The sequence below is a fragment of the Arachis ipaensis genome, chromosome B5 (assembly GCF_059453495.1).
Source record: "Arachis ipaensis isolate K30076 ecotype BB chromosome B5, ASM5945349v1, whole genome shotgun sequence".
NCBI lineage: Eukaryota > Viridiplantae > Streptophyta > Magnoliopsida > Fabales > Fabaceae > Arachis > Arachis ipaensis.
The window spans coordinates 143,074,311-143,098,920 of NC_142440.1; the positions used below are offsets into that span (position 1 = coordinate 143,074,311).

General features: G+C 30.4%; 2 protein-coding genes and 2 pseudogenes across 7 annotated transcripts; 3 read left to right on the forward strand and 1 right to left on the reverse strand.

Moving 5' to 3' along the window:
- The first annotated feature begins 1,902 nt into the window (after positions 1–1,902).
- On the forward strand, positions 1,903–4,683 carry LOC148566056 (uncharacterized; annotated as a pseudogene). The gene is made up of 2 exons (XR_015883462.1): positions 1,903–3,730; positions 4,580–4,683. The product of XR_015883462.1 is annotated as an uncharacterized LOC148566056 (transcript).
- Positions 4,684–5,347: 664 nt separating this feature from the next.
- LOC110262554 (double-stranded RNA-binding protein 3-like) lies at positions 5,348–6,431 on the forward strand. The gene is made up of 4 exons (XM_088487350.1): positions 5,348–5,593; positions 6,158–6,189; positions 6,294–6,372; positions 6,417–6,431. Exons 1-4 carry the CDS (start codon positions 5,348–5,350, stop codon positions 6,429–6,431), a joined length of 372 nt encoding a protein of 123 aa, XP_088343476.1.
- A 698-nt stretch (positions 6,432–7,129) lies between these two features.
- On the reverse strand, positions 7,130–11,433 carry LOC107644235 (uncharacterized). Of its 5 annotated transcripts, none has more exons than XM_021102834.2 (10): positions 10,930–11,427; positions 10,563–10,678; positions 10,405–10,464; positions 9,572–9,691; positions 9,188–9,486; positions 8,549–8,610; positions 8,383–8,451; positions 7,882–8,173; positions 7,638–7,792; positions 7,130–7,439 (listed from the first exon to the last, which is right to left on the reverse strand). In XM_021102834.2, exons 2-8 carry the CDS (start codon positions 10,668–10,670, stop codon positions 8,067–8,069), a joined length of 825 nt encoding a protein of 274 aa, XP_020958493.1. In that variant the 5' UTR covers positions 10,671–10,678; positions 10,930–11,427; the 3' UTR covers positions 7,130–7,439; positions 7,638–7,792; positions 7,882–8,066. The 5 variants fall into 5 exon arrangements, with proteins under 5 accessions (XP_020958493.1, XP_016203534.1, XP_020958492.1 ...); XM_016348048.3 differs by having other exon boundaries at positions 7,882–8,186; XM_021102833.2 differs by having other exon boundaries at positions 8,383–8,454.
- Positions 11,434–17,782: 6,349 nt separating this feature from the next.
- Positions 17,783–19,832, forward strand: LOC148566057 (pentatricopeptide repeat-containing protein At5g48730, chloroplastic-like; annotated as a pseudogene).
- The last annotated feature ends 4,778 nt before the right edge of the window (positions 19,833–24,610 follow it).

A 24,610-nucleotide genomic window follows, 5' to 3' on the forward strand; every position in this document is an offset into this window, starting at 1 on the left:
AAATTGAATCAACTGATTTCGATTTTCGTTGGGCTTGAATTCCGTTGACTAAATCGAACCGTGTTAATTCGATTTACATGTATTTAAAAATCGAATTCACTAAATTCGATTTATTCAATTTCTTACCATGAACGTAATTCGAATTGATTTGATTCGATTTTCATTCAAGTTCCTTTTTCACTTAATTCGAATTAATTGGATTCGATTTACTACGTGTTAGGCTATATAGAAATCTTCTTTAAGACTTTGATGTTGCATTTTTTGGTTTGGGACATTCAGGACATATTAAAATGCATTGGGTTTATTCAAGTCATTTGTCCTATAGTAATTATTAAATTTAATAAATAAATATTAATTTTTATTATAAAAAAAGTATTTAAAATGTATATAAATTTATAAGTTTATAAGTTTTAAATTAAATCAATTCGATTTATATAAATATATGTATCGAGGCATCTACGTGACGTTTTTTTATTTTGGGACTATTGAGTAATGGTTTATTTAGATGTTTTACCCTTAAAATAATTTAATATATAATACAATTTTTTTTAAAAAAAATAATAAGTCAACCTTATATTAGTTTTGTTATTGCTACCTTTAATTTTGTTAAAAATAATAATTAAATCATTTTTGTTTTTCAAATTTCATCATATATTAATAACTTTATATTTATTTTATTTTATTTTTAATTTCCTCAAAAGAATAATAGCAAACAGATAAATCTATTTTTCTCCAATCCACTCTACCAAAAATTCGTAAAAATTTTCTTAAAAAGGTGCATTTTTGTTATAGTAGCAAACATATAAATATTGCATAGTGCCTTATATTTTAAAATATGTATTTACAACTTCAATTATTTAACAAGGAAACAAATAGTGACATCAATTTCCAAAATATTTTTATCATATCAAATATCAATAGATAAAGCAAAGGAAATAAATAGTGATATCAATTTCAAAATTTTGAGCCTGGATATATTTTTAAATTAATTGACAATCCAAATCGAATATACATCAGACAAAGTGCCACAAGAATAAAAATTAAAAAAAAAAAAAAAATTAATAGAGAGTAAAATATTACCTTCCATGCATTGCCATTCTTGCCCATATAACATTAGGGCTCTTAGAAACAAAATATACTCTATTAAAAGATAGTCCAAAGTTAGTTAGTTTAGTTATGACTTATGAGTCTATAACTAATAGATTTTTGTTTAATTAGTTTTGTGTTTTGGTTAGTTAGTTAAAGCTTGCTCTTCTTGGTTATATTTTAGAACAGTCAGGCTCTGAATCATGTGTATATATAACAGTTGTATTTGTCATTAGTGTGAAAAAATAATTATGATTTTCATTCAGCTCATTTTCATTTTCTTCTCTAAATAAGTAACCAACTTTGTTCTTAATTTTCTATATTACTTTATTTAACTATTAATTTAATTTATTTAGTCTAATTTTTATAGTTTAATAATTTAATAATATACTTCATTCCATACTTTTAAATTAATAATTAATTAATAATAAAAAATAATAAATTTTGATAATTTTCTAACATTTTTCACATTTAATTAAGAAAACATTTTACAACATATAAATTATACTAATTTATACTTTATATATAATCAGTCATAATCTTAATCTATTTATATATTTATAAGAATATTATGTTTTTTTTTTTAATTTAGTGGCTCTTGAAAAAAAAATTATATTTTACTATTTTTTATCCTTCTGATTACTCAAGAATTTAATTAAATTTTTGAATTTAAAATACAATTTAATTTTAACATATTTTATAAAATTAGCTTTTACTTAGAATGAGTTAGACACAATAGTCCAATAAGAAAAATCACCACCTCCTTAACCTTCTTTTTCCATTGACCATTCAGACAACAAAAAATACAAAATTATCTCCAATTTCATTAACATGGTTCTTTGCTTTGGTTTCAACTTTCAACTATCAAGTCTCAACCTTTGTTTCATGACAGTGATTGTTTCCACCATTGAATTCACTCTTTTCTCTTCCAACTCCTTCTCATTTGATCGGATTTTATTTTACACAAACATGTTGCGTGCAGCATCATTCTCCAGGTTCAGCTTCTCTCTTCATATTGTGCCCTATGTTTTCCCTTTTCGCTTTCCTTCCTGTTCATGTTCAATGTCACACCTTCACTCTCATTCTCAGCTCACATCCCCTCGCCATGTTGATGAAGCTGTTGATTCCTTCACTCGCATGCTCTCTATGCGTTGCACTCCATCCATCATCCAATTTAACCAGATTTTGGGGTCTCTTGCCAAGACGCACCATTTCCCCACCGCCATTTCCCTTTTTCAGCAATTTCAAGCCAGGGGAATTGCGCCCAGCATAGTTACTCTGAATATTTTAATCAATTGTTGCTGTGGCATGGGTCGGATCACTCCCGCTTTCTCTACATTGGCCAAGATTTTCAGGATGGGTTTTCAGCCTGATACCATAACGTTGAATACACTCGTTAAAGGTCTCTGTCTATGCGGTAATGTTGAAAAAGCACTGCACTTTCATGACAGAGTGTTGGCTCATGGATTTCAATTCGACCAAGTCACTTATGGGATCTTGATTAATGGACTCTGTAAGACCGGACACACATCTGCTGCTATTCAACTGTTGAGAAAGATCCCACAGTATGGGATTGCTCCTGATGTCGTCATGTACAGCGCAATTATTGATAGCCTCTGCAAGGTTACACTTGTAAGTGATGCTTTTCATTTATACTCTGAAATGCTTGCTAAGGGAATCTCTCCCAATGTTATCACGTACAACACTCTAATTTATGGATTGTGCCTTGCGGGACAACTTCAGGAAGCCATTGATTTACTAAATCATATGATGCTGAAAAACATTACTCCAAATGTTCGTACCTATAATACTTTGATTGATGGACTATGTAAGGAAGGAAATATCAAAGATGCTAAGAGTGTGTTGGCTGTGATGACAAAAGATGGTGTGAAAACAGATGTGGTTACTTATAATTGTTTAATGGATGGGTATTGCTTGGTTAACGAATTAAACAAGGCAAAATGTATATTTGACACAATGGCCCAGATAGGAATGGCTCCTGATATCCAAAGTTACAGTATTGTTATTAATGGCTTGTGCAAAAGTAAATTGATTGATGATGCCTTGAATCTCTTTGAAGAGATGCGTCGCAAGAACTTGGTTCCTAACAGCGGTAACTTACAATATTCTAATTGATGGCTTGGGAAAATCAAGGAGAATCTCTTGTGCTTCAAAGCTTCTTGTTGAGATGCATAATAAAGGTCAACCTGCTAATGTAATCACTTACAATTCCTTGTTGGATGGGATGTTCAATATCAAACAAGTTGACAAGGCACTTATGTTATTTAATCAAATGAAAGAGAGTGGCGTTGATCCAGATATATGCACGTATAATATACTTATTGATGGCCTATGCAAAGGTGGAAGACTTACAGATGCAAAAGAGATTTTTCAAGATCTTTCCATTAAAAGCTATCGTCCAAATGTGAGGACATATACTATTATGATCAATGGGCTCTGCAAAGAGGGCTTATCTAAAGAAGCATTGGCCCTGCTGTCGGAAATGGAAGACAACAATTGCTTACCAAATGCTATGACTTTTGAAATCGTTATTCGTGCTTTGTTTGGAAAAGGTGAGAATGACATGGCGGAGAAACTTCTTCGGAAAATGATTGCTAGAGGCTTATTGAATGGATGAAAGAAAGTAAGATACATCAACTCAAATTGAAATCACATCTCTATTGTTGCTGAATATGTATCATAGTTCTGTAAATTCTGTATCTGTTGGGTCAGAGAACTTTGGCAATGTCATAACATCAATACCACTGATGTCTTGATTTTCTCATTTTTATTCAGTTAATTTTGAACTTTCAATTTTTGCAATTGCTATCATCCTTTTTAATTCCACTATGCTTTATTGATTCTTTTAGAGGATATTCCTAGTTGTAGCTTACAGTTTAGTGTTTAAGATCTCTTTATAGTAATTAATTGTTCTTTACTGTTATCCTATGAGATCATGTAGATAACTATTATCATGCTACAAACTAAGAAAAACAAAAGAGTGTTATATAAACATTTGCAAATCCATGGCATTCTGTATAAGGAAAATTACATTATTATGAAAAATATGTGGTTCTAAAATATGAGTGTGTTAATATTTCGGTTATGGTTTCCCAACTTCAAATTTTATTGTTAGTTTGCTTGTTGATCAATGACTTCTCTATGGAGATTGCCAAGATTTGCTTTTCACTGGATTTTGACCTTCTTAAATGAGTGTGTGGTTTGGCCACCTAAGTATTTCAAAGCAGATATATTTCTGCATCGATATTTCTCTTGCCTTGTTTTTATTTTGTAGTTTTGTACATCTAAACTTGTGTCCTCTCAACAATTGGATGCTTTTTTTTTTGTCCAGGTGTCTAACACTAATTTGGTGCTTAAAGTTTAGTTTGTTTTTTTGTAGTAGGCTGAAAATAAAGTTTTAATAATAACTAAAAATGAACCGTTGGATGGTCTATCCATAATCATGACCATCATTTTTTTTTGGTACGATCAGATCATGCAGAACATTCTTCAGCTTTGGCTTCTTTAATCATTACATGTGGTGTTTGGTCAAAGTTTGACTGTTCAGACAACAACAGAGTCATAGACAAGAAGAAATAGAGTGAATAAGAAAAGAGCAGTTTTCTTGTAAGTGATAATAATAATAACAATAATAATCAAGGCCAAGAAAGTGTGGGGTGAAAACTGAAAACAAACTGATAGCTTGAACCACTCAAGAGTTCAGGGAGAAAGGTGAACTATCCTTTTTATCATTTTCTCTTTTCCTTTCTTGAAAAATTTTAAGAAACGTGCATATAATTTATAATCCATATTCCTGTATGGGAAGTTTTAATATTTTGAAACAATGAAATGTTACAACTCTTCTGCTGGGAAACAAAAAGTCCTAGTTAATAAGCTCAGTAGAAGGTTGTGTTTTTCTTTATTTGTTTTATTTAATTTTTTCTAATTTAACATCAGTGTATTCTAAACTTCTGATGTAAAGGATAATGATTTGAGAAAAAAATTTCCAATTTCATGATGCATGAGTTCTCATGAACGAAGCCATAGACAACTCTTGTACATTAATTGCTAAGGAGAGGACTTGACTAATTCCTCACTAATATATGGAAATGTATTCACTTCCTTTTTTTATTTTTTATGATTTATTTTGAACTGATAAGCTAATAAGTAATGTTTCTGAGTTCTACATGGAAAACTTCAGTTATATTCCTTTAGCCCTTGTAACTTTTTATATTTTTCTTCAGGCATATAAGTAGTAGTGATGCACAAAAACAAATTACAAGAGTATCTTCAGAAATCTGGTTTTCCATATCCCGTTTATCGAACAGACAACGAAGGATTTGCGCATGCACCGAAGTTCAGGTCGACAGTAGTGGTGAATGGAAGGGAGTTCAAGTCGAGGCTCACATATTCACATCGAAAAGAACCAGAGCAGGATGCTGCAGAACTTGCACTTAAGATAATTATCTATGACACAAACAATATTGAAGAATGTACTGTTCTTCCTGTAAGTTACAATTAAGGTGGTTCCATAAATTTTATGGACAAATTTATCAACTTAGGTTTGAATTTGTATATAGCTCAATGCATAGTAATTCGAATCAGTCTGATTCGAATTATATAAGAACAAAATCAGGGATAAATCGAAACAGCTTGTTTCGAATTATTAGGGACTTTACATGCATCCATAAATCAACTCATGCTGCTTTGAAATTACATAAATCTGACCAATTCGATTTGTGTGTATCTCTAGTAATTCGAATTGGTCTGATTCGAATTAGTGTTGGAATGGAAAATTTGAATGAGGCTGATTCGAATTACATAAAACTGTGCTTCTGGTAGAATGATGTAATTTTGAACTACATCTAGTTTATATGTGTGATTTATCCTTGTATATAAGATGTAGAGAGGCCCTCATCACCGCTGTGTCTAGTATGATTCTTATTCTACAGTTTCACTATATATTTCACTACAACTTCCTTACTACCTTTTATCCTTTCCATACCAGTAAATCGTCTTTTTTCTTCCAACTTAATACATACATCAAATGGCTCCTTCCATTTTTTCCAAGGTTTTTACTCCATGCTTCGGTGATTTTGGCAGGTATTGTCTTTTTACCCCATGTTTTATTCTCTGTGGTTATTATCCATACAGTTCATCTTTTGCTGTTTATTTGACTTTTTCATTTTTTTTTTATTTTTTTTCAGGAGATTATTCGATGAAACTGTTACCGTGGATAACTTGGATCTCGATCAGATTTTTTATATATTCATTGATATCAATGTTGTGAGTTTCTTTTTTTTTTTTTTTTTTTTTTTTTTTTTTTTCAGTTTGCTTATTTATAATGTTTGTTGGTGATTCATTATTTTCTTCTGATATAGTTCCTTTTGCATGCACAAGTGCACTGAATGATGAAAGTGATATTATTTATAGGGGCACATTTTTTCCATATTTAATAATGTGTTTTCCATTTTTATAGCTATAGATACATTTATTGTCTTATTTATAAAATAGGAGTTAATAGGGTGTACAAATATTCATCTTTATCCACTACAAGAAAACAGCTCTATTGCCACGCTTTTAAAGTGTGGCGAAAAGCTGAAAAAAGCGTGGCGATAGCTTTTTGCCACGCTTTTTGAGCTATCGCCACGCTTTTGAAAGGGTGGCCTATCAAAGGGTGGCGGTTGCTCTATCGCCACGCTTTTGGTGACCTATCGCCACGCTTTTGCAAATTGCCCCGCTTAAAAAGCGTGGCCATATGCGAGAGTTACAGCCACGCTTTTAAAGCGTGGCCATAGAGAGATACGGCCACGCTTTTAAAGCGTGGGATAGCGGGAGATGCGGCCACGCTTTTAAAGCGTGGGGATAGCGGGAGATGCGGCCACGCTTTTAAAGCGTGGCGATAGCAAGAGATACGGCCACGCTTTAAAAGCGTGGCAATAGCCTTGTCAAATTTAAAAAAAAAATCTTTTTTTTTTTATTTTCAATCCTTTTTTATTACCAAACCTATAAATATAATATGCAATTTTTATTACAAGATAAATTAAACAGTAATTAGTGACAATTTTTGGTATAATTATTTTATACATTAATCCTTATACAAAACTTTCCAGGTTTTTTCAGTAACAAAAAACCCTTCAACCTCCTATCCAGCCGAAATTCACTAACTAAGCAAAACGCATGTATAATTACAAAAGCAATGAAAAATTAATAGCAGTTCTGGGGTCTCAAGATCACGTCAGGGTCCCTCATTTTCTGTATTTTATATTTTTCTTACAACCTTGTGCCCAACAAGTACATGACCGAGCTCAATATCCCCTTCTCAGAATGATTCCCAGCAATGTTTGGTGGAGCTGAAAAATATAACACCAACATCAACAAAATGATTTCATTTCCTTTTCACAGAACATAATAATGAAAATGCTGACAATCACCGACCAAAGACATAACAATGAAGAAACAAGGAATAACCCCATTGGCAAGCAAGCTTAGTGCTTTTTTTCCTTTTGCAAAAAAGAAACAAAAAAAGGCAAAAGGAACCATTGAATTACCATTAACAGATTTCTTCAGCACATGCTGTTGTTGAACCATCTTTCTGGAATGCAGGCTTTAGCTTTGCTAGATCCATCAAAGTTGAGTTAGGCCGGATACCATCATCAGCCAAAACTATAATTTGCTTCTCCTCTCCAGTTTTTGGATCCACAATCTACAGAAAAATCCATTAATAGTTTAGTACAATAGTACTATAACATTTCAAAATCTGCAATGAAACTTACATTGGAAGTTAGAACTTACCTTGGTAGAAACTGGTATAATTTCATCTTTGAATTTACAAGATATTCAAAGGCCAATGCAGACGGATTCATCAGCCAATTTGACATGAAGTGCATCCTTGTCTATGGTTGAGTACACAGCCACACAAGGTATTCCCAATTCATGAGCAGTGCGAATAGCACGAATCGGGATTTCGCCTCTGTTAGCTACCAGGATCTTGTCACCCTGGCAGGTAGCATGGAGTGCCCCAGAAATTTTACCTTAGTTGCACCTAAGAAACTGCATTGTGAATTCTTGATTCCTCTACTTGTCCCTGCATACATGCCCTTTATTTTTGTTTCCCATTCAAGAACAGATTCAGATTTAGAAGGACGCAAAACATGAAAATTAAATCTAAGTAATCAAACAATGATGCATTTAGTTCAAGTAATTGGAATTTAGAAGCATGGAGAAGTGGGTGCTTACTGGGATATGGTAAAGAACAAAAAAAGAAAGGATGTGAAGATAGGGGCAACCACTTACCATACCACTTGGCGAGTTCATCATTGGCAGGAGTGACAGCAGTAGCAGCTTTCTTTGAAGGAGGAGCTTCTTCTTACCAAAGAGAGCCAGTGGAGAGTATAAGTACTCAAAACTCGAAAGAATTCCTATCTTACCACTGAGAAAGATAAGAGAGAAAAAAACAAACCTTGCCCTTCAATATCACGACATTGAAATTGCTGCCGGTCCTCCTCAAAGGAAGCGGTAAAGCTGATCATGTTACACCAAATCAAAACCGACCAAATCCATAATTTGATAAAGAACAAATAAATCTCTAAAACAGGTCAAAATTTGCACAATTAAAATCAGAACCAAATAAGGATAACAAATCAGCAATAATCAGAACATGTTTCAATTAAAATTAGAATAAATAAAAAACAAACAAAGAGAACAAAGCAACAATAATCAGAACATGTTTTAATTAAATTCAGAACAAATCAGACCCAAACTTGGAGAACAAATTCAAAAAAAAATCACACCACAAAATCTTCTCAACAATATGAAGAAAAATTCTGGTCTTGATCAGCTTCCAGATGGTGTTTGTGTGTTAGGGAAAAATCTGAAAAGAAAAAGACAATGAAATATTGAAACTTTTGGGAAATCTATCTATCTCATTACAGCATATTTTTTCAACTTAGTTCACAACATTTATATTGTTAGCTTCTAAAATAGTTTCATTGCTTCTAATATTATAGCATAGTAACTACACATGTTAAATCACGAATGGGATTTCAATGAAAGAAATATGCAAAGAAAGCAACAAACGTTTGCGGAGAAGAAATGGTACCTGATGAAGAGGAGGCGGTGGAGATGGAGGTGAGGCCCGCACCAGGGAATGAGGTCATCAAAGGAGAGGTGATTGGGAACGGTGAGAATGAAGACAAGAGAAGAGCGAAAGCTAGGGCTTGGGATCGAGGATTGAGACGAGCTCCGGAACAAATGGAGAACCCCGCTTCGCTCCCTGAATTTAGGGCTCGAATCTTCATCGTTCTCGGAGAAGAGAGAGAGAGAGAGTACTTGGGTGAATTTTGACTTGTAGTTATTCAAAATAGTCCTTTGAAATGATCTCACTAGAACATCAAATACCTAATTAAGAATTTAATGAACATATAGAAGTTAAGTATATAGTACAAAGTAATCAAAGCAAATATATGCAATGTCTGAAAAATACCTCAGACAACCTCAGACAACAGGACTCAAGATGCAAAAAAGTCAGCTCAATCAAGCTATCTAATTTCTCAGCAATTGTGTTTCTCTCCAAACTTTTCCTATTTAAATATTCTGCAGCAGGCTGTAATAAAATAAAAAACAACCATGAGATAGCATATAAGATATGTGAAACACACGAAAGTGAAGACAAAATATAGACCACATATTTCTGTTGATAAGATGATATATAGACTGGCAACTAACATACTTAGTAAATTTGAAGAATTACATAATGAATAAAGGTTGGAAATATATTGCTCATAGATGAGCCAATAGCCTAATAGAACCTAACTATATTCATCTTTCAAAACCTGCAACTAATTCTCATAGAAGTTGGCTGAAAAATTAACAGTAAGCTGACTGCAGAACAAGGATTCAAATATAATGCATGAGCAAGGCTTTGCCATGACAGGAAAGGAGTTTCATCCATGATCACTGCTAAAAGAAAAATGATGAACCGGCCAAACTCTAATTATAAGTGAGCCAATATAATAAGAGTGTGTTAACATTTCAAGAAAAACTCAATATAATCAGTGAGCCAATATAATATATAAGTGAATCAAGCAAGAATCAGTGAGCCAATATAATAAGTAAGACTTTATTCTTTATTACTTAATCAACTATCTTGATACATAAACTCGTGTTGACAAGTGAATCAAGCAAGAATCAGTGAGCCAATATAATATATAAGTGTGTGTTGCTGCTAGACAAAAATATATCAAACCTGCTGCAACAATTCTAAAACTTAATTTGACCAAACATTGAACAAGGTCAAACTAAATATTAAATAGTTACCTTCAATGGCTCAGGGGAACCCTCTGCAACAGGAAGATTTTGACGGCCTGCGATCTCACACTATCCTTTTTGCGTAGTGAAAACACAAATCAAGAACATGTTCAAGAAACATTAAAAAAAGGTGTTATTATCATGGAAAAACTGGAAGCGACACATACCAAAGACAAAGCATTCTGGATGGCATCTGTGGTAGCAACATTACCAAAAATGGTGGTAAAACCCAGCAACTCCACCTCAGGGCATTGAAATGGCATCATAATCGCCATGCCATCATCTGCATAACGATCAAAAGACTAATTCCTTTTCTAATTTTTCACTTCATAAGAATTATTAAACGCACATATATCCTTCAGCACACCAGATTGAAGAACATTAAAAATTAATTTTCATACTTCCAATCTAAAGCATGATAATAACGTAATCTATAATCTAAATTACGTCAAAAACTAATTAGCGTTAGAAAATTAAAAAGAACAAATTAAAAAATTCTAGCAACAAATTAAAAAGAAAGTAAAATTTTGTTACCAGTTTTTGTTGTTCGCGTAGGTTATCAGCATCAGACTAGCGATCTTCCATGTACTCCCTCCTCCCTCTCTTGCAATAAACTGAGAAGGCATCACGCTCCTCCTCCACAACATCACGCGACGCCGCAGCAGAGGGTGTGGGCGGAATCCTAAATGCCTCTTCCACTTCAAAACGGTGCCGTTTGGTAACGTAGCGGAAGCGGAAACGGCAGCAACACCGGAAAGTGAGGCGGGAATAGGTGGCTTGGGAAGACGAAGACGCAACGGCGAAGAAGGAGAAGAAGGAGAAGGAGAAGAAGAAAAAGCGGGAGAAGAGCAAGGCAACGCCGTAGATGGGACTCGCGAAGGCGCCATGAGAGGGACGACGAACTCACCACCGCTGCTGCCGTCCTGAGTGTCTGCGTGAGAAGGATGGAGGAGGAGTGCTCCAACGAAGAAAACGAGCGAGAGAGCGAGGCGCTGCTGCTGCGTGAATTAGGGTTAGGGGAATGGGGGAACAAGGGTTTTTAGTCCGTTCTCACTCATACACGCCAAAATTTTTTTTTTTTCTTTTGAAACCTTTTGGCCACGCTTTTGAAGCGTGCCAAAAAAATTACAAGAAACGGCCACGTTTTTAAAACGTCACTATAATAAAATTCTATCGCCGCTTTAAAAGCGTGCCTGTTTCTCTCTATAGCCACGCTTTTTAAGCGTGACAAAAAAAAACGTGGCTACATCTCGAATCAATTGCCACTCTAATAAAAGCGTGGCCATAGACCCTTTTTGCCACGCTTTTTAAGTGTAACAAAAAAAAACGTGGCTAAATCTGTAATTAATCGCCACCCTCATAAAAGCGTGGCCGTTGACCACTTTTGGCCATCCCTTTTCTTTTGAAAAAAAACTCAACTCATCTTTGTATAATCACGAAGGGAGATATCTAATCACAATAAATTGCAATGTTCCTTCATATTTCTCTTTTCACCAACCTAATTTTGATATAATCTTTAGTGTTTATATAAGATGCACAATGCTCAACACCAAAGATATATATATATATATATATATATATATATATATATATATATATATATATATATATATATATTGTCGCACCTAAAAAATTTGAAGAGTGGAGCCAAAAATATATATTCTAAAATAAATTTTGTTGAATATTATTAATTATATTAAAATATAATAGAGATATAAAAATTAAAAAGAGTTAGTAAACACTTTTATTCTTAAAATACTATTTATTATATATAATTTATAAAAAATATTATTTTATTTTTAAAATTTGAATTTAAAAGATTTTAATTAAATTATAGATAATTTATCATTCTAATTAATTTTATTTTTATTTATTTTTATATACATTTACTAATAAAAAACTAAATCAACTAGCACGTTAGCACTTATTAATATACTAGCTTTTATAATTTAAAACTATACCATAAAAAAATAAACCTATATATGAAAAATATGTTTATATCAAATAATAAAAATTTAATTTACAATTATATTACTCTCTTTTTTTTAAAATAATAAATTTTTATATATTTTTAATTTAATTTTAATATACTGTTAGATTAAAGAATTTATGCATCTATTTAATTATGTATTGTAATTAAAAAATACATTTTACATTCATCATGTAAATAATTATCTAAAAAAATAAATATAATCAAATGACTATGTAAAAAAAATATACATATTTTAATATATCAAAATTAACTTGTATGCTTCTAAATAATTATTCTACTATCCATTATAATTTTTAAATATTAATTATCTCATATTCAATTAGAAATTTTATTTGTTATAATATTTATGACATAAAATACTTTTTAATCCAAAATAATTATTACAAGCAAGATTATTTAAGAAATAAAATTAAAAAATATTATATAATTTTAAAATAAAAAATATTAATTAATAGATAAATAATATTTTTTTATCTCAACTAATTTTTTAAGGCAAAAAAAAAATACTGATAATTTTACGTATATTTAGAAAATTGAGATTTAGTTTGGTAATTAATTAGTTGATTAGATTTAAAAAAATATATTATCACTGTTTATTAATTTTTTTAGAGTTAATTTATTTATTTATTTTTAATTTTGATATTAAATTAAATTTAATAAAATAAATATTGTTACACATTAAATTTAATAAAAAAAATATTTTTAACATGAATCTCAAAATAAAATTTTGTATATTTTTATAGGCAAAAATATAATTATATTAGAATAAATATATTGATTTATATAAAATTATTACTTTTTTTTTTTTTTAATTTAGTGGGGGGGGGGGGGGGGGGGTAAGTGCCCCCTCTTCTTATACCTGGGTCTGTCCCTGGCTATCATCCTTTGTAATTCCACTGCTTTGTTGATTCTTTAGATGATATTCCTAGTTATAGCTTACAGGTTTAGTGTTTAAGATCTCTTTATAGCAATTGAATGTTGGCCATGTTGTTTCCCCTCTCCCCTCCCATTCTTCGTTATTATTGTGGATATCTGTGTTTTCCCACCATATAGGCCTTTTTATTGTTACTTATTTTTGTTTTTTACATCAAACCGACTCATGTCTTTCCACTGTTGGGTTGTGCACACTGCATCCAACAATTGAGTAGTTGAGACACTTTTGTAGATACACAGTGCTTAACAAGTATACACATAATTTTCTCAAATATACTTGACAGAGCGAGTGTAAGAAGTGTATGAAGTGAAAGATTCAAGATACTTGGGCCTTTTAAAAAGATTTAGTCTTGTTTATACCCTGAGATTGTCACATTCCTTTGTGAGTGTAGTATTGTTGGAGGATCTTTTCCTTCCATCATAATTGAATTGAAGGGTTGAGTTTTAAACTTTTAATTATTACTAATGACTCGACTTTGATTAAAATAATCAAAAAAATAAAAAATTATCTATTTGACATCTGAAAATAATTAACATGAATAAAGCACTCGGCGTATATAAATGGAAGACTTTCAGCTCCAATTAATATATGTGAAAACCTAAAGTTGAGATAGTTGACTGTTCATCATCTGAATAGCCAACTATCTGTTGCATAACGGTAGAATTTTTAATTTTGGGAACAACCAACGAATCTGAAAATTTGGAGCCTTTGAGATTGAGGGCCACTTATTTGGTTTATTTATCACTCAAGTTATAAGTTTATCACCATTATACAAATTAGTAGTTACATTTTTCACCTTTTTTAAGAAATAAACTGCAGAAATTAAAAATTCCACGTTAATAATGCTCCTATCTATATTTTAGAAGAGATGAGTTCAAGCAAGTTGTGTACTTGTGTTCGAGTGATGGTTATGTAATGCCAACTAGCTAGGCCTAACTATTCACTACGTTGTGGTGTCAAAATGCTATTAGAAAACATTATGCACCTAAATTCCCCAAAAGATTTCGAAACAGTTGACAGATTTTTCTAGAAAAAAAAAATTCCTACAAAAAGTCAAAAATAAAACACTTAACTTTGTCCTTATTAGTGTGTGTTTGGATTACAGTTTGTAAACGGGAGTTTGCATAAAATTGATTTTGCAAACTTAATTTTGATAAAAAGTAAGTTTGTGTTAAAGTGATTTATGTTTGGTAATTTTTGTATCAAAATTGATTATAGTAAAATAAATGTTGTTTGGCTTATACCATTTAAAATCACTTTTAGATAAAAAATTACTAAAATAGACCTCAACTTAAATAATTTTTTTATATTATCTTATCATTCTAATTTAGATATTTAAATAGATCTTATTAATTAATTTTATAATAAAATTAATATTTACTTACTAAAATAAAAATAACATATAAAAATAGATAAAATATATTTTTAAATAAAAATAAAACAATATATATATATATATAAAAGAATATTTAATCAAATATGTTATATTTTTTTTAAGTATTAACTAAGAATGTTACTTTAGTATTTTTTTACATCGTACTCTTATTCTAGTACTCTCAATAATCTTATTCTTAATATTAATTTGGAATCCAACGTTTATGATTTTATTATTATCTACGATTAATTTTTTATTTAATTTATTTTTTTAATAGAATCATAATTTATGTTATAAAAAATTACACTAAAACATAGTATATGAGAATTACAATTATAACAGAGAATACTAAAAATAATAAAAAAATTAAATATTTACTTTATAGTAATTAAAACAAATCTGAAAATTTTTTATGATCTTTTTATATAGTATATTTTTAGTATTTTTAGTACTCTTTTTTTAGTATGCTATAATTTTTTACTATTATTATTATTTATAGTTAATTTTTTGTTTAATTTACTTTACCTAATAGAATCAATAAATCATATTATAAAAAGATAATAACAAACATAATACACAAGAATCACAATTATAAAAGTGTATAATATCAAACAAACAGTTGAAAAAAATAAAAATAATAGATAATAGAAAAATAGAGCTCATATAAATAGAAATAACAAGAATTTTATAAATAATATAATAACATACATGAAGGATAAAGTTGGTAAAAGATAAATAAATTGTTAGTATCCATGGCTAAAAGCTCGTTAGGAAAACGCAGAAGTTAAAAATAGTTGCTTCTTGTAAACGTTGGTTTTGGTAGTAAAATCACTTCTGCGTTCATCAAAAAAAAATTTGTCAAACCAAAAGTTAAAACTTTTAAGAAGTCTAAACGTGCTTCTTCTCTTCCAACGAGTTTCCAAACACACCCTTAATAATTATATTTTTAGGAGTTACCAACATTTTTGGCCTTGTAAGATTTAGTTTTCGATAGAAATTGCTTTCTAAAGAAATACATCATATTATTGTATCCTAAAAATAAACTTCATCCGACAAAAATACCCTTCTTTTCATGAATGGCATATGATTTATGTACTTAATCAATTTTTTGTTAGAACATTTGAATAATTGTTTATTGAGCAATTTATTTAAATAAATTATTTGAAAGCAAATTTTATTCAAATACAACTTTTGATATGGAAATACGTAAATGCAATTTTTCATATCTCTATAGAAATCGCTATTGGTAGTAGCGACTGAGGAATATAAATCGCTACTGGTAGTCACAGTTTTCGTGGGTTAGGATTTTACACAGAAACCGCTATAAGCAGCAGCAGTTTCTATTGAGAGTGACATGTGCATAAACTGCTAGAAGCAATAGCAGTGTACGTTGATTCGCATTATAAAACCATGGAAGGCAGCTGCGGATTCCTCATTTGGTGTGGTTTTTGAGTTTGGCTAGAGAGAGAAAATTATGGAGAGAGGGAAGAGCACCTTGAGAGCGGATCCGGAATATCTCAGCATCGACCTTCAACTGGATATCATGACAAACGAACAAAGTTTGTACCGACTGAAGGGTGTTGCCCATATTGCCGGTGCCATTGTCGACGAGGTTAATTTTATTTTTTTTCCTTAGCATTTGTTAATTAGAATATGGTATGCATAATAGAGGAACTATAATTTATAGTTTAACTCTTATAGTTAAGTAAATAACTTTGCATGTTAGAATGTCGAATGTAGTGAGGGTGTACATCTTAATTGGCAAAAGAAAATGAAAATGGTTTGAAAATCGATTGTTGTATGGTTAAACAGATTCACAACCAAATTTTGAAATATTTTATTTTAAAAGATTTTATTTTAAAAGTCTATTTTCAAATAATCAATTTTTATCAAAGGTTTCTTTTAAGAAACCGGTTCTTTGAATAAGAAAATCGATTTTTGTCGAAAACGTGTTTAATTGTTATAATCGATTAAAAATCGTTTATTTAATCTTATAACTGGTTTTTTAATTAATTAATAAAATAAGTATTTAACAATTTGATTTGATAATTGAATAATAGTTTAATTGTTTAATTATTTCATTGTTTGGTGATGGTATAAGTTATTTAGTTGGTGTAACTAAATAGGATTTTTTGTTATAGAAAATAGAATTTAACTGCTTCGTGTATATCTTTTATGTTGGGTGCAGCCAAGTAGGTGTATCTACAGTATGAGGCGGCAACAAAATATGTATATGCATGACAGGATCATCCCTTATTTAGAGAGCACTGGACTCCATCACCATGTACTCAACTCCACACCAGATGCTGTAATTTTTTACACTCAACACAACTTCCTCCTTACTCTACAAAGATTGGCCAATCTGATATTCCGTCAAAGCAGTCGCATCATGTAGACCCTGGCCTGCAAAGGTTGCCTCTACATTCCGCTGTTAGCCGACGACTTCCAAGTTCAAGGTTGACAAGTGTAGAGGATACTGTTGTGTGCCGGAACCAGAAGCTCTGTGGGGTGTATGTGTACTGCTCGGAATAACATCATCACTGTTCCCACCATCGTTGACCGACTCATCGTCCCGCATTGCATTCTCAACTCGATCCGGTCCGGCCTCAACTTCAAAATCAGGAAGACCATGAGGCACACCATCAGTACCAGTCGCAACACGTGGAGGATCAAGGATCGGACCTGACGCTGTTACCACATGCATCGACGTCGATGCCCCGGAGCTGTCGACACCATCTTTCAACTTCGCAAGCAGCTCGGATATTCTAACCTCTGGAAAACTCCGCCGATAGTGAAATAAGACCTGCATGTCTTTATTGGACCCTATCACAAAGATCTCATACTTCACACCAGTTGACAAACGGCAATGGAAATCTTGTAGAACAATTTTTTTACCTACTTTGTCCCGCACACCCAACTTCTATAATATGCTGTGTTTTATCTCTGCTAACATACTCGACGACTGAATAAAAACACTGAGTGATTCTCTATTTGTAAATTTCACACCATGCCTTTTGGGTTTTTGAATTTTTCTGGAGCAACGCACTAGAGCTACAAAACTCTCCTCACCATCCATTTGTAAGAAATGACACTCTTCTTCGATCTCAATGCCTTTGAAGGGTATATATAGCCAACCATGCGCACACACACTCAACATAAACCGCTACTGTCTCTAGCGATTTACGTACATGCCCCCAAACACATAAACTGCTACTCTCTTTAGCGGTTTATGCATATGCCACTCTCAACAGAAACTGCTGTTGTCTATAGCAGTTTTTGTGTAAAATCCTAACCCACGTAAATCACGGCTGCCAGTAGCGGTTTACTTTTTAAGTAAACCGCTACTCAGTAGCGATTTCTATAGAAATCTGAAAAATTACATTTGATTATTCCCATTTCAAAATTTGTATTTGGGTAAAATTTGCTTCTAAATAATTTATTTAAGTAAATTGCCCCTGTTTTAAATTTCGAAAGTATTTTAAAATTTATATTAGAGTATAATTATATTTTAGAATGTTTATTTATAATTTATTTATGGAAAAGTCTAGGGGCCAGCAACTTTGTGAAATTCTGGCCAGCATGTAACCAGCAAAAAAAATTGAGCCATTGGATGAAATCTCACATCCATCTCACACCATTAAAACCATTATTGATGGCTATTTGATGACTACAAATCACAAAGTTACTGGCCCCTTAACATTCCTTTTTATTTATTATTCTATTTTAAAATGATTTGTTCCGTTGAACTATCGGTTAGACTAATTAGACTAATAAACTAGAATAATTTAATGACCGATCCGATTCTTAAAACCTTACTAAAGACTAAGATATGGAAAAGTGAGAGAAGAACCCAATAGAAACGAGAAAGGAAGAGTGGGGTGGGTGTTGCAGTGTAATTCTCATTCACAATAATCATTTCTTTGTCTCATGCCTTCTTCAATTTCTCTAATTCTCACTGCATTCATTCTTAATTATGTGTTTGTGAATTCATCTCTTGATTGCAAGAACGTTGTCATTGTTCTCATTCTCACTCTCTCGAATCATGTTAAAGTACTCTCCTTATTCTGTTCCCCACTCCACTTTCGCTTCCCTTCAACTTAAATTTCTACACTTTCGCTCTCACTCTCACTCCCGATCACTTGATAAATATGTTGATTTCTTCACTCGCTTGCTCCCTATGCGTCCTCCTCTATGCATCAACTTCTTTAACATGATTTTGGGGGTTCTTGCCAAGAGGAACGATTTCCCCACCGTCCTACCCCGTGTTCAGCTGTTGGAAGCCCGATTTCCCCACCGTCCTACCCCGTGTTCAGCTGTTGGAAGCCCGGGGATTTCAGTTTAATGAAGTGACTTATGTGACCTTGATTCAGGGACTCTGTAAGACCAGACACACATCAGCTGCTATTCAAGTGTTGAGAAAGATCCCAATGCATGGGATTGTTCCTAATGTCGTCATGTACAGCGCAATTATTGATAGCCTATGCAAGGTAGGACTTGTGAATCTTGCTTTTCGTGTATTCTCTGACATGCTTGCTAAGGGAATTTCTATTGATGTTCAAAGTTACAATATCATGATTAATGGCTTAAAAGTAAAATGCTCGATCAAGCCTTGAATCTCTTTAAAAAAGATGCTTCATAACTACTTGGTTCCAAACCCAGTAACTTACTCCATTTTTATTGATAGCTTGTGCAAATCAAAGAGAATCTCTTGTGCTTTGGAACTTTTTGTCAAGATGCATGATAGAGGTTAAACCGCTAATATAGTCACTTACAATTCCTTGTTGAATGGGATGTTCAAAAACAAACGACTTGACAAAGAGTGGCATTGATCCAAATATACACATACAGAGTACTTATTGATGGCTTATACAATGCAGAAGAGATTTTTCAAGATTTTTCCCTTATAGGCTGTCCTCCAAATGTGAGGGGATACAATATTAAGATTGATGGACTCTGCAAAAAGGGCTTATTTGAAGAAGCATTGACCCACGCTGTTGGAAATGGAACACAATGGTTGCTTACCAAATGCTGTGACTTTTGTAATTGTTATTCATGCTCTATTTGAAAAAGATGAGAACGACACGGCGGAAAAACTTGTTCGGGAAATGATTGTTAGAGGCTTATTGAATTTATAAAAGAAGGTAAGATACATCAACTAAAATTGAAATTACATCTCTATTCTTTAATTCGAATTCGAATTAGGAAAACGAATAATAATTCGAATCAGATCAATTTAAATTAGTAGTGATACTTGTAATTCGAATTTGACCAATTCGAATTATGCATGCATGTGGTCTTAGGATAATTTGAATTAGCTTGATTCGAATTATACATACATGAGTGTTAAAGTAGTTTAAATCAAATGTATATAGTGTTAGGGTAGTTTGAATCAGAATGACATAATTTAAATAAATTTATTAAAAAAATTAATAATTTAAAAATAAAAAATATATATTTTATTCCATGCATTAAAAATAAAGTTAACAAAATATTTAATTACGAGACTTCTTCAAAATATTTATGAACTACCAATTCGAATTCATACGATACTCTTTTGTCCATTCTTGATAGCTCATGAATATTTTGAAAAGTATCATAATTAAATATTTTGTTAGGTTTTTTTAATGTATGGAATTAAATATATATTTTTTAATTTTTAAATTATTAATTTTTTAAATAAATTTATTTAAATTATATCACAAAAAAATATTTTATTCCATACAAAATAATTTTAAAAAATGGTTTAAAAGATGTTAGAAGTATTATAAATATTTGTAATGTCCCAATGACTTAAGTAAATACATGATAATTTTTTTTTATTTCTAAATTATTATTGACTATGTAGGATATTTATTTAAAATTTGAGTACATGCATGCTTACCTAAATCACTAGTACATTACAAATTTTTATAATACTCCTAACATTTATTTAAGCAATTTTTTTAAGCAATTTTTTTAAAATTATTTTGCTTGGAATAAAATATTTTTTTGTGACATAATTTAAATAAATTTATTAAAAATATTAATAATTTAAAAATTACAAAATATATATTTTATTTCATGCATTAAAAAAAAGCTAACAAAATATTTAATTATGAGACTTTTTCAAAATATTCATGAGCTATCAAAAATGGGCAGAACCGCAAAAACGTATTGTATCGAATTGATAGCTCATAAATATTTTGAAGAAGTTTCGTAATTAAATATTTTGTTAGTTTTATTTTTAATGTATAGAATAAAATATATATTTTTAATTTTTAAATTATTAATTTTTTAATAAATTTATTTAAATTATGTCACAAAAAAATATTTTATTTCATGCAAAATAATTTTAAAAAAATGACTTAAAAAATGTTAGGAATATTATAAAAATTTGTAATGTCCTACTTAGGAGTACATGCATATATTTACCTAAGAGTACATACATGTATTTATCTAAGTCATTAGGATTTTACAAATTTTTATAGTACTCTTAACATCTTTTAAACTATTTTTTAAAAATTGTTTTGCATAAAATAAAATATTTTTTTATGATATAATTTAAATAAATTTATTTAAAAAATTAATAATTTAAAAATTAATATATATATATTTTATTCCATGTATTAAAAAAATAAGTGGCGTTGATTTAAGTATACGCAATTCAAATGTAAGAGTAATTTTTCAAGATGTCTTTGTTAAAGGCTGTCCTTCAAATATGAGGAGGATTTCGGTCTCCAATGTACCAAAGCCGCCTCAGCAACGCCTTCCCATCAGAGAAAATGTACGCTTTCTTTTTTAATGATTTAACATAGATAATTTTTGGGTTGAGAAAATTCTAACAAGTGGTATCAGAGCCATCTATGATTAAATCATTAAGAAATTATAATTTTTTTTATTTTATTTGAATTTGAATCTTAATTTGAGTTTGTGAAATTAGATTCAAATCTGTACTGCTTTTAGATTGTGTAGCACATGTTAATAAAACTGAAAGAGTACATAAGAAGTACATAAAGAATACATAAATAATACATGAAGAGCAAACTTACTATAAATAAGTTTTTTTGTTTGTTTATCTTTTTTTTATATCAGTCTATATGGATTCATTCTTTTGGTAAAATTATTGTTTTTTTGTTTTACATAGATTGAATTATAATGATTGATTTTAATCTTAACGGATCAAAAATTTTTGGCACATGAATTATAATCATGTTTTTCTTTAAGGTCTCAAAAGATACCATTAAGATTTAATTTTTTTTTAGGATTTAAGTATTTTTTTGTTGTTACATAAGAAAACTAGTAACAATTTGGATTATTATACCCATCTATTTTGTAAAGATTTGGTTTTGAAATAAATGAGTAAAGTATAGTTTTTGTCCCCAACGTTTGGGGTAAGTCTCAAAGTTGTCCCTAACGTTTCAATCGTCCTATTTAAGTCCCTAACGTTTCAAAATTGACTCAATGTTGTCCTACCGTTAGGGATCCGTTAATAAAATTGACGGCGGGACAAAATTGAGATGATTTTGAAACGTTAGGGACTTAAACAGGACGAAAACGTTGGGGACAAAAACGATATATAAAAATAAATTTTAATTTTATTCTTCAATAATATCAATTTTTTACTGTACATAGAATTCAATTATTTTTAATTACATTTACACTTAATCACATTACTTTAATTCTAAATAATTTTTTTTTTTTACTTTACATTTAAAGTAATGTAATTTTTTTATAAATAAATAAATTTTACACTTTCATTCTAAATAAATAATGTAATGTGATTAGAATGAAAGTGTAAAATTAAAAAAATATAAGTAATGTGATTAAGTAATGAAAGTAAAATTACATTATTTATTTAGAATGAAAGTATAAAATTTATTTATTTATAAAAAAATTAGATTACTTTAAGCGTAAAATTATAAAAAAATTAATTTATTTATAATGAAAGTGTAAAATTATAAAAAAAATATAAGTAATGTGATTAAGTAATGAAAGTAAAATTACATTATTTAGAATGAAAGTGTAAAAGTATAAAAAAAAAATTAATTTATTTTGAATGAAAGTATAAAATTATAAAAAAAAAATTATAAGTAATGCGATTAAGTAATGAAAGTAAAATTACATTATTTAAAATGAAAGTATAAAATTTATTTATTTATAAAAAAATTACATTACTTAAGCATAAAATTATAAAAAAAAATTAATTTATTTAGAATGAAAGTGTAAAATTATAAAAAAAATATAAGTAATGTGATTAAGTAATGAAAGTAAAATTACATTATTTAGAATGAAAGTGTAAAAGTTATTTATTTATAAAAAAAATTACATTACTTTAAATGTAAAATTATAAAAAAAATTAATTTATTTAGAATAAAAGTATAAAATTATTAAAAAAAATTATGAGTAATGTGATTAAGTAATGAAAGTAAAATTACATTATTAAGAATAAAAATGTAAAATTTATTTATTTATAAAAAAAATTACATTACTTTAAGAATAAAATTATAAAAATATTAATTTATTTAGAATGAAAGTAATGTGATTAACTGTAATTTAAAAAATAATCGAATATTATGTACAGTAAAAATTAATATTATTGAAGGATAAAATTAAAATTTATTTCTATGTATCGTTTTTGTCCTCAACGTTTTCGTCCTATTTAAGTCTCTAACGTTTCGAAATCGTCTCAATTTTGTCCCGCCGTCAATTCTGTTAACGGATCCCTAACGGTAGGACAACATTGAGTCAATTTTAAAACGTTAGAGACTTAAATAGGACGATTGAAACGTTAGGGACAACTTTAGGACTTACCCCAAACGTTGGGGACAAAAACGATACTTTACTCTGAAATAAATTGATTGAACATTATACTGCCAAAGTAGCCTCTTTTGTGAAAATTAATTTATTTAAAACATTAAGAATACAGTGATATATAATTCATATCAATATTGGTCGGCCCAAGAGAAGGTCTATATTTAGGGGTGGCAACGGGGCGGCAACGGGGCGGGTTTTTTCTCTACCCGACCCTGCCCCGCCATACAATAACCCGCATAGAACCCGCCCGCTTCTACCTGCGGGTAGTAAAACGTTGAACCCTAACCCGCCCCTACGAGTATCCGTCCCTATAATTATTAAAATCTAATAAATAAAATTAAATTTCAAAATTTATATAACCATCATCACATACATAACATAAATTAAAGTAAAAATTTAAATATGATACAATATTATTAACCATTTACTAATTATTTTACATATATTATACATATTATATATTAAAATTATATATATTATATATATAGCGGGGCGGGTATTACCTAAACCCGATCCCGCCCCGCCCCGGTGCGGGACGGGTAATTATCCACCCCGAGCCGGTAGGGGCGGGGTGGATACCCGCGGGTTCAGGTGGTATTGCCATCCCTATCTATATTTGGCCGAATTACATATGGTAAATACATGTTTTGGTAGCTAATTAAGAATAAAGTAATGCTTATTATTTATGCGGACAATAATCGGCCCAAAGGAAGTTTATTGTTTGGCCAAATAATAAGCATTGCACACTTTTGTTTATTTTCTATTAATTATGCGATCAATAATTGTCCAAAGGAATGTTATTATTTGGCCAATTAATAGAAAATATATGCGGTAATAAATAGGTTGCGAAGTTTAATTTTCCATGTGCGCATTCAGTTGGTTCAAAGAAAGGCTTAATGTGTGACAGAAATTTTGACAATATTTGATTACTGTGATGAGAGTATTACTTACAGTTAAGATGAACAAAGAAAGTTAAGATGAACGAGGAAGGACACGCGAACTATCACATGGAAGAGAAGAAGACCCTTCCAGAAATGTAGAAGAACAATGTGGTAGCAACACAAGATATGCAAGATGCTGATATGGTTTCAGAAACGTTTCTTCAGCAACCTCAGAAAGC

What these genes read in the sequence shown, in the direction of transcription:
- LOC110262554 (XM_088487350.1), top strand. Translation starts at nt 5,348, where the DNA reads ATGCACAAAAACAAATTACAAGAGTATCTTCAGAAATCTGGTTTTCCA. An exon ending in AAGAATGTACTGTTCTTCCT is followed by an intron (nt 5,594 to 6,157) that starts GTAAGTTACAAT and finishes ATTTTTTCCAAG; the next exon opens with GTTTTTACTCCATGCTTCGG. An exon ending in TGCTTCGGTGATTTTGGCAG is followed by an intron (nt 6,190 to 6,293) that starts GTATTGTCTTTT and finishes ATTTTTTTTCAG; the next exon opens with GAGATTATTCGATGAAACTG.
- LOC107644235 (XM_021102833.2), bottom strand. Translation starts at nt 10,670, where the DNA reads ATGGCGATTATGATGCCATTTCAATGCCCTGAGGTGGAGTTGCTGGGT. An exon ending in TCCAGAATGCTTTGTCTTTG is followed by an intron (nt 10,465 to 10,562) that starts GTATGTGTCGCT and finishes CAAAAAGGATAG; the next exon opens with TGTGAGATCGCAGGCCGTCA. An exon ending in GTTGTCTGAGGTTGTCTGAG is followed by an intron (nt 9,487 to 9,571) that starts GTATTTTTCAGA and finishes ATTCTTAATTAG; the next exon opens with GTATTTGATGTTCTAGTGAG.